The following is a 15,584-nucleotide window of genomic DNA, read 5'->3' as shown; positions in this document are numbered from 1 at the left end:
TTGACTGCCCCTTTACAGAGTGGGTATTCACCCACAAAAGCTTATGCTCCAATACATCTGTTAGTCTTAAAGGTGCCACAGGACTCTCTGTTGCCCTTTACAGAGTGTGACTACGGGCAAGTCCGGACAGCTGAAAACTGGGTGAAAAACGAGGCCCTGCTAAAAATGGTAGTCTCTAGTCTGTACAAATTAATGGGGTGGAAGTGTAAGGGCCAGGTGAGTCAGAATGCAGCCAGACGTTGCTTAAAGAACAGTTGATGGACAGTCAGGGTATCCCAGGGTATCCTCCAGTGTGTGCACCGCGATGTATGACCATTTCAAAAGTGCAGTATCTTTGTAGCACTAGCATCTAACCTGGCATACCCAGTAATCCTAAACAGAGACTGGAGATATTTTAGGGAAGTCATAAAGGAGTGGGGCACTCACTCACCTGAGAGGATTACCCTGATCTCAGAGACCCAAAAATCTGAGGGTCCAAAGGAATTGGTGCAGTTAGGTGAAAGATGACTCCAGGGAAGGGACTTCCCACCAGGCAAAAGACTCTTTGGTAGGAAGTGATACAGGGAGGCAGCTACATAGCACCCCAAGGTGCAGGGCTTAGCTGCCAACCATTACCTACCTGCCATGGATAGGAGATGGGTCCCAGGCTCCCCTACCAACACCTAAAGAAGGTCAACTACTAAAGCCTAACCTTTGGCAGGGATCCTAATTGATGGAAGACCCTGAAAGTACAAGGGTCTGGACCACAAGACCCTAACCCAAGAGGGAAGCCCTGAACCTCCCAGTTGATCCTGAAGACCTCCTCGTTATTGGACTTTTTATTTATACCCTAAAAGGGTATAAATAAACATGACCTGGGCAGAGGGCTGAGTCACTGAGGACAGACCTCTGCAGGATACAGCAGTGGTGAGAAAGGGAAGAAACATTCCGCCACGCCCCTGCCCAACCAGTAGGTGGCATTGGCAATGAGTGTTCCCCATCACATGGGGTGCTGGGCATTCAGAGCTTAGTCTAACACATACTTTATTAGTTACTTATTAAGCATCATGAGAGAGCTAAGGACAGTATAAAACAAATGGAAGATATGGTACTGGCCCCAAAGACCTTGCATTCTAAATTACAGGTCAGGGATAGCTTACAGCAAATGGTTAAATCTCAGATCAATGCAAATGCTTTCCAAATTGCTTCTGACCTCCCCTATTTTTAGTGGAAAAAGACTTACAACTCTTGGGCCTGATCCTGTAATCACTCATGGGAGAAGAAGTCCTTATTCATATACGTAGTCACACAGGCTTCAATAGGATTATTCATATGATTAAGTGTTGCAGTTCAGGCCCCAGAGTGGTCTGAATATACAATGTAGACAGAGATGTTTAGAAACATGGCTTAAAACCTTTCAGTTCAAAAAAGGAGGGTATTATCAAATGCTGTCTTACCACACTGGCCCTGATCCTACAATGGGATCTGGGAATGCCTGTAAATATCAGGATTCCCCATTTAGTAGATTCCATCGGAGGATGTGAGGCTGTAACATATTTGTAATGCTTTAATGGTGAAAACAGTAAAGAAAAAGTTAAGCAACTAGATACCTTCAACATTAGTCATTAAATGCAGTCATAAGTCCTTACTGAGTATAAAGTTCAATGCATTTTTAAACATCATGCTAGAATGTAGCTTTTTAAAATAAAGTGGAGGATGTATTTTTCTGTTTTTTTAATTGTTAAATTTTCCATTGATAAATAAATCTTCAGTTCTTGCTTGAAACAGCCAGCCAGCAAGACATTGTTTCATTCCTAAAATTTTCATCTCAGCTCTCACAGCAACCATAGCATTTCTACAGTAGGTTTTTGTTTTTAAAAACAAAACAACAAAACCAAACCATTGCCCAACCAGAGTTTTTTACTTCTGTGTCATGCCAAACTCTCCTGAGCAGGGTTAGATATTATGACAGTAAAAATGCCAGAGACCTATAGGTACATAGTGAGAGTTCCCCCGAAACGCTAATGCAGCCACAGCCACAGGGGTTAAATAACTACCATGAACTTGATTTTTGAATAATATTGTACTGTTCAGGTGATGTGTGTGAAATCAGAGCTGTACCTACCCCTGAGAGTTGATGGTCTCATTTGCTTTCTGGAGCAACTGTGATAAAATAGTGAAAAGCTTTAAGCGCATTGGTGGGTCTTTGGTTGGCTGAAGACATGTCTTTAGGATGAGAATGAAATCTTGAAGGGCTTCACCTATTATAGGACCTAGAAAATAAATATTTAAATCTTGATTAAGATAAATAAATATTTAATACAACTCAATCTTACATTTAAATGTTTAGCATATAAATCCAGTAAAATCTGTAAGGTCAACTACTTCTTTTCTTCTTCAACGCTTAGCCGAATAGTCGGCTGTAGCAACAGTTCGCCATTTGGTCTGTTCCTGTGCAGCCGAAAGGGCTTGATGGGCCAAGAGTCCAACATTGGAACAGACTTGATGCACCCATTTAATAGGGGGTCTCTGGTGTTAATTAATATTTTACTTTCTGTACTGCATCAGTCCTTGCAAAATAACTATGACACAACGTATCACCTGTCAAGAGTCCTGAGTGGGACAGAAGAGTGGCTATGTTAGAAAGCCCTTCCACTGCCCACTGGAATGACAAGGGTTAAAACTGCCAAGCCAGGAAGCAGCTGGAGCCTGTTAACTATCCTGATTTATTTGTAAGAAAGAGGTCAACTGCTGGGAGGGTTTTAAGCAGCTAGTGTGACCAAGCCACTACTGACCTGGTTGTAAACTTCCAGTAGGTTTCAATCTGTATTTGATTCAGACTATTTACAGGCTGGGCTATATTTTGTTTTACATTGCTCTGAGGAAGAAAGAGCAGAAGACTGTTTTTAGGTTGGCTAGAAGCCAGGTGTTACTCTACTCTGCTCTGGAGAAGAAAAAAAAAAATCAAAGAAATATTATGGTTCACTAGCAGCCTTATTTTTATATTGTTTGGAGCAAGTGAACGTTTCCAATGACACAATGACTATTGTGAGGAGGTTAGCTGAGAACTTTACTACACTTTGGTGTTGAAGACCTGGAGAAGAAGTATTCTCATGAAGGTATTGATGTTTGGTGGAATCAATCCTAATGGCTCTGTAGCTTTCAGAGCCTGAGTGTAAGCTGCTGGGGCCTGGGCAGCCTACCTAGTGGGTATGGCAATTGAACAGCGCTGTAGCCCAAGTCCCACGAACCTGAGTCAGCTGACATGGGCCAGTTGTGGGTGTTTAACTGCAGACTGAAATCAATGATAATATTACCACTGAATTCAATGGGGCCATGATTTCATACCAACAGTCCAGACAGCAGGATGGTCTGGAGTCCCCTCTTCCCTGAAGGCCCTTCTTTACAGAAACCAAGAAGATCCTTAATGTCTCCTGTCTCCAAAATATTTATATAAGAAGGCTTGTTCAGGATGGTCAAAACATTGGACAGAACAATTATAGGAGTGCTATTTCTTCTCTTTTCTATCTTATATCAAGCTTTTGCATTTTGAAGATTGTTATGAATGTTTTAGTTTACTATTCTATTTGAAATAAGTTCATACTTTTCATATAAATTTCCAGTCTTAATACTTTAAAATTTCAGCATGGGAGATTACATAAATAATCTATTCTTCACTCCTAAACAATACACCAACACAGTGTTAACCCAGTATTTTTAAAGCTGTCCTCCTCAAAAGGGAAGTTAAAGTTTGTGCCTATTTTTGATTCATTGTGATGATTAAGACCTGAAAGGTTTTGGTCTCTTTATTCAAAAGAATTCTTCCTTCTGCATCTGTGTTCACCTCAGAAATACTAAGGCCAATCTACACTAGAAAATTAGGTCTGTTTACCTACATCAGTCAGGAGTGTGAAAAATCCATACCTCGGAATGGCTTAGTTCAACTGAGCAAAGTCCCTATGTAGATAGTGGTAGGTCACGGGAAGAATTCTTCCATGGACCTAGCTATCATCTCTTGGGGAAGCAGATTACCTATGCCAATGGGAAAAACCCTCCCGTCGGCATAGGTAGTGTCTACACTGAAGTGCTGCAGTGGTGCCTCTGCACCACTGTAGCATTTTAAGTGTAGACAAGACCTTAGTCTTGTCTTCTTTGTATTTGCAGAAAAACTAGAGAACTACAGTGGCAGCTCCCTCAATCCTACCTGAAAGGACAGAGGTATCTGAATTTTTAACCAGAGCTCTTCTCCCGAGTGATTATCAGGAGTTTGTTTATGTCTGCTTTCATTAACATTATTTTAGTCAAAGGATTGTGAACAGTCTGACTAAAATCTACTTTCCCTTAGCAACTGCTCAGGTTTTAGTTTCTTGCGGGATGTCTATCCCAATAGTTTTCCAGTCATTCAAAGAATCCTCCAGCTAACACAGGCTCAAAATACCTGCTATTTCTAATGCCAACATAAGCAGAAAACGCTTTGGAAAGGGTTGGTTTTTTTTAAAAGAACTTTTTCATTATGTCATAATCAAGAAATACTTTTTCTGTATAGGTCAAGTTTAAACACTTGTGATGCTTTCTTCTTCCAAAGTAGCAGTTAAATCTCCACTATTATCCAAGTGAGAACAATAATATTCTATCACATGAAGAACTGCCTGATTAAAGTATTCAGACTCCAAAAGAAGTTCAACACCACTTAGTATCTGGAAGTGTGTTGTCTCAAATTTGGAACAAAATAATAATCTCAGATGTCTAGATTTAAGCACACGGCATACAAAACATCTTGGTAAGTTTCCATGCCATAAGTAAGATTTTATTTTTGTAACAATTATTCAGATGCATTGCTCTATGCTAGATCTGAGGTATTGTTAAAAACAATGCCATTACATCATATTTTGATAATAGCAAGTTAAATAGATGGAGAACAAAATAATCTACACCACTTAATCCAACAGAAATTCCAATTCCAGCAAATTTAAAAAAAGGGTGGAATTGGAAAGGAGTAAACCTCATTAAATTGATTAAATGCAACATTATGTGTGGGAATGAAAAGAAAATGGGAATAGTACTAGGAGTTTCTGTTTTAGACAAGACAGAAAACACAGAAAAGAGCATATCACCACTATGGATGAAAGCCAAAATATTTGCCCAGACATTTTATGATTTATTTTTCATTAAGCAAAACATATGAATGTCTAGAAATTCCATAAATCAAGGAAAGGAGGAGGAGGACTGTTGGCCTCTCAATATTTGCATTGGACAGTTGTTGTTTTTCTCTAAGGGCTAGTCTACATTTTAAAGTTAACTAGGATTAAGGTAGATGTGAATTCAAAGTGCAAAAGCTATTATGGAATAACTCCATTTGTAGACAAGTCCTAAGAGTGAGGAGAATTTTTAGAGAGGCTGGTCTCTGTGCAGAACAAAAGAGGCACCTCAGGTAGGCTTCTTGAGGCACATTTGGAGATGAAGGGATATTGAGTAATTTATCACTGGAAGTCTTAACAGTTAGGATGGTTTTACTTGTCCCTAAAAGGCCATAGAAGATTTTACCAGATATAACGGGGGGGAATTATGTTGGGGTACCTGTTCCACCAGGAGACTAGAAAAATCATAGATGCAAGACAAGGAGGAATGGTGATAGAGAAGGCCTTATGACACATTTAAGGATGGCACTGTAAGAAGGGGGAAGAGAAGGTCACTAAGTAATTCTTCTTCCATTGAGGAATGTCTTTTTAAGCAATTTCAGTTGAGATAAGCTAACTGATTATGCCACAGCTAGAGCAAGGAACTGGTTATATTTTATCTTTTTATAAAATTAAAATACCGAGATACCCTTTTACAAAGTGCCTAAGTGAGTTTATTTATACAAGTTTTGATAGCAATTATCCAAAATATGAATTTATAGGTAAATTTTTGCAAAAGACAGTATTTTATAACTGCATTCAGGTAAATACCTGTGTTCACAAGAAAAATTACTTCTAGAATATCAGATATTTAAGGCCCCAATCCTGCAAAGATGAAGGCATGTGTTTAATTTCATGCATATGGCTAGTCTGATTGACTTCAATGGGATTATTCACATGCTTAAAATTAAGCACATGCGTGCATGCTCTGCTGGATTGGGGCATAAATGTAAAACATACAGTTTCAAATAAGCACACAAGGTGTTTCATTACACTAAAAATTCAAGTGTTAAATGATTTTTTTTTTTAATTCTATGGGCAGACCATACATTCTGAAATGCTCCTTAAATACCTCAACACTTCGTTCGTTTTCCTGCATCATGAACTTGTGAAGTTTCTGAATGTTAAACTTATAAAATACAGCATGTTCAAAAGGCATGGAGACTGTTGTAGAACATAAGAAATGTCTAAGGTCACCATTACCTTGGTTAATGAGTCATACCTGAATGAGTGGCAATGACATCTAGCTGTAATAATTCTGGAGAATAGCAGTTCCAACGATCATGCGATACAGATACCCACTCCATAAGATGATCTATATGTTGTTTATAGAGATCAAGAAAACCACTCAAATGCTGCACCTGAGCTAATGAACACATTGATTCCTCTACCTGTTTAAAAACAAACAAAAACCAAATTAGGCGAATTTAACCAAAATGTCAGTTTTAAACATTTTTGGAAATTTTTGATGAAGCTGACCATAATGTCATCACCATCAAGAATTCAGAGAACAGCATAGGCACATCTGTAAGTATCAGTTATTTTTAGTTTTTAAATAAAATATAAGAAAATTCAAGAGACAAAAAAACCCGCACGGTTTCTTAGTAGGGTAGTCATGGTTGATATTTAAACATCGTTTATCACAGTATTATACCTGTTAACTTCAATTTTAAAATGGAAAAATTGTTTTGGCTTCCCTATGACATCACACAGAACACTGCAATGCAACATCAAAACTGATGAAACTCAGTGTCACATAAAAGGACCTCACAGCCAATCAAAATTGTAAAACAGTTACTTTTCCCATGTAGTTAAGTAGTGGGTTCCTCCCCAGCTCAATAATGCTTAAAACACTTATATAGGTGACCTCTCTCCAGCAAGAATAGCTGGATGTGATTGCCTCCAAAGCCTATCACTACTACTTCTTGGATCAGCCAGAATGGTTTTTTTAGAAAAACATGCTGGGTGCTCCATCTTCCCAGAGGCTGAGCATGCTGATTTTGCAGCACTCCCAACTCCTGCCAGTTTGGGGACGGTATTGACATTAACCTTCATTTTTACATGTTACCAATTCCATTAATTCAGTGAGGAAAAAGTAAAACATGTAACTAAAGAAACACCAGATGAACATGCAAGCTACAGTTATGTGTTATGTAAGAAAGCATAAGGATTTTCATAGTAATCTATAACAGAGGTATATTCATGCATAAAATTGTTTGCTTTTATAGCTCCTTAAATCTCCTACCCAAAGTACATGTCCCTAAAGATGTGATCCAAAGCCCACTGAAGTCAATGGATGCACTTTCACTGACTTCAGTAAACTTTGGAACATGCCCTAAGGGCCAGATTGTGATATCCCCACATTGAGCAGTACCTTAACTTCACAAGGAGCCCCACTGACTCCAATAGGACTACTTATGGTGTAAGACTGAATTCAACGTGAATATGGGTGACATAATTTGGCGTTAAACAGTTAACTGCAACTAAAATTATACGCATTTGTTTAGCTGTTTTTAAACTGTACTCAACTGTTCCAATGTCTGGCCCCTTTAGAATTTTGAAGATAGATCGCTGGCCTGACAAGTTATTATGGAAGTGCCAGATGTGAAAAGATTTTAGAAAAGGCAGGATTTGCTAAGTACAGAGATTATACTTTAAGCGACTTTGCCTGCACCCAAGGCAATGGATTGCTCCTTTCTGTAGGATCTTTGCATTCTAGTCAAAATTACTCAGTATTTTTGTTAATCTGTAAATAAATCATACCATTCCACAAGACTGAGCTGTGTATCTGAGATCAAAACAGTTGTCTATCATTCCATATATGAACAATCACAACAAACTTTTCCCTTTTCCATGAAAAAAAAGAAAGTACAGAATGATGTAATTCCAATCAAGGATACAATAGAAGCATTGTTCACAGGTGGTTTACAATATAACTGTTCAAACTTTCCATTTGTGCTAGGAGGGTACACATTAAATCCACAGATAGGCAAATGTGTAGCATTAGTTTCACAACCTTGTAATACATTTGACTGAATCTCTTAAGAAAACCGGCAAGGGTTTTAATTTCTATGAATATTCAAAGAGATGAACTTACAGTACTGTGACACAGACCTACCTGTAAGTACAAATGCTTAATTATCCTCATACCAACAATCAAAATGGACCTGATGAAAGGACTAGATGACTCACAAGAGTGGTAAAGGAATATAAAGCCTTTAAACAGCTATATCACCAGTTCAAATCTGGACAAGTTCAGTATTGATCTAGCAGAGCTGCTATCCATCTAGAAAATGGAGGACCACCAACTAAGCCAGTGTTTCTCAAACTGGGGTCGCCGCTTGTGTAGGGAAAGCCCCTGGCGGGCTGGGCCGATTTGTTTACCTGCCCCATCCACAGGTCCGGCTGATTGCGGCTCCCACTGGCTGCGGTTCGCCGCTGCAGGCCAATGGGGGCTGCTGAAAGTGGCAGCCAGTAAGTCCCTGGGCCTGCGCCGCTTCCAGCAGCTCCCATTGGCTTGGAGCAGCGATCCACAGCCAGTGGGAGCCGCGATCGGCCAGACCTGCAGATGGGGCAGGTAAACACACCAGCCCAGCCCACCAGGGGCTTTCCCTACACAAGTGGCGACCCCAGTTTGAGAAACACTGAACTAAGCACTGTGCTTAGCATAGTGCTTAGTAGGTGGTCTTACCCCATTTTTATGGTGCTTAGTTGATGGCCCGTCTCCATTTTCTATAGGACACGTAAATAATGTACAATCTAGCCCTTATATAGTGCTTTTCATTGATAGATCTTAAAGCACTTTACAAAAGGAGGTCAGTTTCATTATCCCCATTTTACATTTGAGGAAACTGAGGTACAACATGGTGACATGGCTTGTCTGAGGTTGCTCAGTAGGCCAGCGGCAGAGCTGGGCATAGAATCCAGATCTCTGAGTCACAGTCCAATGCTCTATGCACTCGGCTTCACTGCCTCCCGCAAAGAAATTGGTGTCATCGCTAACTGATCAGCAGAGGAGCTAAAATCGAGTAAGTATGAAGAGTAGAGTGCACTATTCTCTTACAATTAGAAGTACACAAGAGAATCACTGATGCCCCACCAGTGTATTTCTGCAGCCTCCTTAAATAATAGCCTGGAGGTTTAGTAATTCAAAGGTTCAGATGGTTCAGGTATATCCACAAGATCTTTTGATCCTGAATAAGCAACTCTTCTCAGAGCAACACACTTCTACTTTTAAGCTAGCTGTAAGCCATTTATACTCTATGGACAAACTATTTCAATAGGGTATTTTGCTTTTTGGAGTTGTTTATATGGATTGTATAGCAGCCTACGACACAAAGCATGAAATGCACTATGTAAAAAAAGCATTTTATTGTACTTTGTAGAGGTTTTGGAAGAAACACACAAGAAATATATTGAAATTCTTAGATCATTCAAGGTAGAATTTATGGGGCTTCACAAAACATAAGCAATGCTCTTCCTTTTAAGTGTGGAACAGATTAATAATGAGGGAAGGAGGAATCTGAAGTTATACAAACCACAGCTGAATAAATTACTGACATAGCCTTAAGCATCATGAGGCTGATATTTAGAGATACTGAAAGCTGCAGCCCATTTTGGAGTTGTTGGGAGTTAGGTACTCAGTAACGGAAAATCAGGTTATATTTGTTTTTGTGACAAACCTGAAATATTGGAACCACCCAATCTCAATGCCAGATTATCTGTCTTGCTGAAAAAAGCTAACGAGAACAAAGAATTTCATCCAAAGGAATGTCAACTAGGAAAAAAAAAATCTGTAAATACAAGAATTTCCAAAGCCTTTAATAATTGTAGGGGATTTTCTTTGTTCTATGCAAGAACCAGGATTTATCTCCATGAAACTGCTTTCCTTCTAGGACTATGGATTTGCAAAGTTTGATAAGTGGGCGTGTCCACACTATTGCTGATTCTGTAGCCAAAAACTGCAGAGATGCATAACACACAGATATTTTTGTTTGGAGACTCACCCATTCACAATAAAGTTTATAAAAATGTATCCCAGATGAGTTCCTTGTGTAATTTGACTTTGAGTTTGAAAGAATCTCTTGCACCTTGTTTCAAAACTTCTGTAAACTTTGTTTCACTTCTCCCTTTCAGATTAACTTTCAAAGGATATGCCTCTTTGGAGGGAGCCTGTTGGTAACAGGGCCATAATTACTGGTAAAACACAGGTCTTTGGACTATAATGCCTAAAAGCAATACAAGAGGAAGTAGAACAGATATCAAATTAAGGAGCGGGTCTGAAAAAACAGTCTTGAGTAGGCCACCAAGTAGTTATAGTGAGTAAGGATGGATTTCTGATTTACTTGGCATTTAATGTTTTTTGGGGGGGAGGGGCGGGAGGATGACGACACGATTTGAAGAGGGAAGAGAATGAAGGAGATGAGATAATGGTTAGAAAAAAGGACTACTTATTATCACAGCCTCTGTAGATGTTGTCCTTGATGTTAGAGAATGACTGCAACATCTCTTAAGATTTCTTATGAGAGGTGAATAGGTCAACTACTGTAAAAGCCTCAATGTTTGGTGAAGCACAGAAAAAAAATCCATTTTGAAACTCATTTGTTTGGACTAGTAGTTTGATTGTTCTTCTGTGGCCAGAAGAGAACTTGGGTCCAATCTCAAAGGAATGTATTGTTAAGCAGGGCCCCCCTGATGCCACATGATTGTTTGCCTTAGACCACACTTGGAGATAGCCGGCTTTCAGCCTTCACCAGGATGACTCTCTGCAAAACGTCTTTGCTTTTTTCATCAATATCTGGTCTAGAAGACTAACAATCTTGGATTTGAGGTCCTTTTTAGGGGTTACCTTTTCCCTTCAGATGAACCCCTTCTCCCAACATTAAAGGTTTGGCTCTGTAGATTCTTTATGACAGTGGGTTATTCAGGAGAACACATTTAAAGGAAAGGTTCCTGTTCATCTCACCACAACAGAGTCCTTGATGTGGCAAAATAAAAAGCAGCTCAAGTAAGGCCTCTCTCGACTAGTTCATCGTTCTCTACAGGCAACTTTGGAGATTTTGCAGTTGAAGCCATGGAAGGATACGAAAGCAAAAGGCCACCATAATCAAATGGTATAGCCCAAACTTCCCTTATTTAGTTCTCTTCCCCTTCCAGGATGCAATTATAATGCTTTACTAGCCACTTGTGCATATATAGGAGAGCTTTGTTTGAGTCAAAAACAATATTGCATGGAGAATATGTTTAGACAGTTTGAATTTATTTCTAGCCTGGTGGAAAAATTGTGGCTGAGTTCGCTACACATTATAGTAAAACAGATTTCTGAACGTTGGTCTCCAGGCTAGATAGTATTGCCTCATGGACTCATCAGTTAAGGCATACAATTGAGAAATGTTGGCTTCTTGGGAATAGAGATGCAATGGGGAAAATTTGTTCCTGGAGCGTTTACATCTTTGAGAAGGACTCAGATGAAACAGGAAAATTCTGAGGGATTTTCATTGCTATCTTTAAAAGAGAAAGTTGGATTAATTTCTAATAGGAAGAGTGAACTGGGTGAAAAGTCTAACCTGTGGATGCTTAACTTATGATGCCTAAAATAAAAAGTTGTTCAATCATACAAAATATTCATAGTCAGTAATGCATCTTCTGATAAGAATTCTCCTCTTTAAAAGTGTTATGTAAAGTGGTTATAATACCTACCTGTCTTGTAATAAAATAGGATTTGGCTACCTCACAAGGGTGTTATAAGACTTTAATTGAATGTTTGATAAGAAATTTGAGATCCTGGGATGAAAGGCACTATATGATTATAGTGTATTACTTATGATGATAATAATAATTAGGGTTTTTAAAAAAAGAAAAACAAAACAGAAAACCTCTAGAAGAAGAGCACAGCAGTTATGAGGAGCTTCTGGTAAGAGAATCAGGAAATAACAGAGTTACAGAACACCTCAGAGCTGCTTGATACATTAAAGCAGGAAATTTCAGTGTCTGGACTGGTGACTAACAATAATACCCTCTTATACAGCTCTCTTAAATCCTCAGAATGCTTTCCAAACATTAGCCAACCTTAGCAACAGCCCTGTGAAGATAGCCGGGGGCAGAAAAGTTTAAGGACTTGCTCAAGACCAAAGTCCTAAATCAGAGCTGCAATTAAGAACTAAGGAATTCCACGGTTTCACTCCTATGCTAAGATAATTAGTCCATGCCAACCTCTCACTCTTGCAACAATAGACAGAATATGCTGAACTTGAAAGAACTATAAAAATAAACAAATAAAAACACTACTGTCCTACGGTTCAGATCCTCGGCTGGTATAAATCACGTTTTTAATTGAGCTATAACAATTTATGCCAGTCGAGGATCTGGCTCTAGGTGTTTCAGTAAGGGTCTTTACTCAAACTAAAACCAAAGGAACTTTTGGGGAAAAGAATGAGCAGACAGACAGAGTTTATAGTATTCTATGTGCGCCCCCGAGGCCACATAATGACTGAATCGTCTGAACTCTTTAATCTTTACTGCTCAGCTCTGAGTTAAGCACTAGCAAGGCTTGAAGCCTAAGAGCAGGGAGATTTATAGAGGTTACTTACATTACATTTAGACAAATCGTCTTACCAATAGTTAAAACAAACAAAACAAACAAAAAAATCAGGATTTTACTCATTTAAAACACCCATTCACAGTTAGTGTCACCTTTTCATGAAGATGTTCGGCACGTGGTATTGCCATTATTGTCACCAAAACTTTCATTAGCTGCAGGCTAATTTCTTTGCAGTCTTCTTGGCACACTTCAGTTATCGCTTGTACGCAACAAAGCAATTGTTCCATATAAAAGATCTACAAACAAAAAGCATGAAATGTTTTGTTAGACAACGTTAGATACCCTTTCTTTCACAAGCCAGTACAACTGACACAATCCTCTTTAAAAGTCAGGGATTAGTAGATGACAGTAATAAATAAGATAAATTCTGCATATCCTGCTAAACTGGATGCCTATTTATTGTTCCACACATAGACTCTACAATTCACTCCGTTTTATAATGACCTATGGAGCACTTTTTGTAGAGCAACAAATTAACACTCTCTTCCCACGCTTTTAGCTTGTAGAAGTGGTTACCTTGTCCTGTTAAGAAAAATTAATGATCATCCTGCTAGCCACACAATGACTGCTATATGCTGGATAAATACATTGAAGAATTTTGGGGTTCCTAGGAAGATTTTCATCTTATCCTGAAATGGAACTCTTTGACTTCTAACGTTTCGGCTGTGCCAATTTCAAATGTTGTTCAAATTTCTGAACATATCAAGTAGCATAGTGATATTGAAATACACAGAAACAAGGAAACCTGAAGGTCCGTCTCCCACCTACTTATTGCAACGTAATGCATGAAATCCTGGCCCCACTGAAGTCAATGGGAGTTTTGCCATTGACTTCAATGGGCCAGAATTTCACTCAAAATTCTTATCAGTTTGCAAGACTTCTGTAACAAAGCACAGAAGACCACAGGAGGCAGACGTTCCATGATATGCTATACTCTATCAGTGAAAGAGACCATAGTCATATAACTGGTCAGCTCCATTTCCAAAAAGACAATAAATAAAACTTGAGAATACTCTTACCTATAAATGGTATTTATCTGATGTCATTTATATAGCATTCTCTCATGATGACAGAGAAGAATTATTTCTCAAATAGAAAAGTCAGGACAACTCTGTCAAAAGCTGCACTGACAGATGAATGTGGGTCTGTCTACTCTCTATATTGTCTAATAGAGTTAATTTATAGAAGATCACATGGCACTTTTGCAGATCTGCCCTATGGACTCATTGCTTGAACACCCGGAGGTGGTGCTTCCAGTGGAGTAGATCCCTAAGAATAATGTATTTCAGTGTGATTAAGGCCAATTCTGAGCATTCTAAGCATCACTGAAACACGTTCCATTAAAACAAGGACTTAAAGAGGAAAGAACTACATTGTCTCAAAGGGAGAATTAAACAGATCCTGTAACACTAGAATAATCTTCTTAAAAGGAATTATAAATCTGACAATGGGCTACAAAGAATCTTCTGGATTCAGGGTATTGGCCAACTGCATATCCCTGAAGATCCCCTGCTAGTCATTCTAAGGGCAGAGACTTAACATTTCAAACTCCTGCTGGAAAGAAAGCTAGAATTTTAATTAAGGAGAAGGCTTGGTAGACTGTATGGATTTTTCTTGTATACCAGTAACAGAACAAGTTGCAGATCTGGAAATAGAAGAAAGGGGTGAAGAACTCCTGAATTTCTGAAATTTCAACGGTTACATTAGAGAGCCCACTCCATATTGGAGAAAGAAGCTGTCATACACCAAGCTGAAAGGGTTAAGATATTGAGATCTAAGGATCCTTTAAACTCTTTTAACTCTTTCAGATGAACAATTACATTTTCTTCACCTGTGGAAGTTATTCTGCATGTAACAAGAGAGGAAGTACACCAAAGGAAAAAAAATACATACAATGCCTTAATGCTAATTAATTGTATACATCACTCTCACTATATGGCTCACAAAGAAAACAGGCACTTCAAAATAGTATAGTAAGAACTACCTTCAGGCTCACCTCCCATGAAATCCATCTACTGCACATTAGTTATGTGTGTACTTAAGGGGAATTGTATCATGTTGGAAGTGTCTTCATCCTGCATTTTTAGGATGAAGGAACCCAAACCTAGGAAGCTTAAATCCTAAAGCTTTTTGCAAAGAGTGTTCCTAAATGCACATTTAAACATACTGACCATTGCCTTTTAAAAATCAAATATTAATATCCAAAAAAAATAGCATTAAAAGGAAGCACTTCTCTTTGTGAAATATAACATGACAATCACTATTGCCTAGAAAACACTTTGTATCAATCGTTTTTATTTGGCTGGACTGTGGGGTTGGGAAGGGTCAAAGTACATTCGTTTGTTTGGATTCTGTACACGAGGAACTTATCAAAACAGGGACCAAATGGTGCCTTTGGATTAATCCAATTGACTCCCATTGCAATACATGGGAATGACGTTCATAGGTTTAAAAGCAGAAAGTTAGCCTAATGTAGATAACTTGAAGTTCTGATGTCAGGGAAAATATCAATATCTTATAACAATATTAATTAAGACCCAAATAACCCAGTGTAGTTTGAACTGAACATATGCAAGGCTGTGTGCAAACTGACAATCACAAATGAAAGACTCGTTTGCACAATAATTTAAACAGAACTTCTATTATTTTGGTCAGTATTTCCATGATACGAAAAGGGGATTTGTCACTTTAGAAAATTTTACACACAATTTTGCAGATTGAAAAAAATAAAGTTACATTAAGGTATGGTACAGTCTAACTCAGTGATACGTAAATTACGGTACGTGGGCCACAATCAGGAGGCACGCAGGTGGATTTGAAGTATAGTA

The 15,584-nt window shown here is 38.6% G+C and overlaps 1 protein-coding gene across 2 annotated transcripts in view; it reads right to left on the bottom strand.

Annotated features, from left to right (window-relative positions):
- DNAAF5 (dynein axonemal assembly factor 5) overlaps window positions 1–15,584 on the bottom strand; it is a 44,015-nt gene that overhangs the window by 13,186 nt on the left and 15,245 nt on the right. For both annotated transcript variants that reach the window (XM_044980636.1, XM_044980637.1), the window contains 3 exons: window positions 12,849–12,992; window positions 6,379–6,547; window positions 2,105–2,252 (listed from right to left, as the gene is read on the bottom strand). In XM_044980636.1, coding sequence (XP_044836571.1) covers window positions 2,105–2,252; window positions 6,379–6,547; window positions 12,849–12,992 — 461 coding nt within the window. The remainder of the gene's footprint in view (window positions 1–2,104; window positions 2,253–6,378; window positions 6,548–12,848; window positions 12,993–15,584) is intronic.

This window comes from Mauremys mutica, chromosome 11, assembly GCF_020497125.1.
Source record: "Mauremys mutica isolate MM-2020 ecotype Southern chromosome 11, ASM2049712v1, whole genome shotgun sequence".
NCBI classification, from domain to species: Eukaryota; Metazoa; Chordata; order Testudines; family Geoemydidae; genus Mauremys; species Mauremys mutica.
Note: the sequence above shows the minus strand (reverse complement) of the source record. Positions and strands in the feature narration are given on the sequence as shown.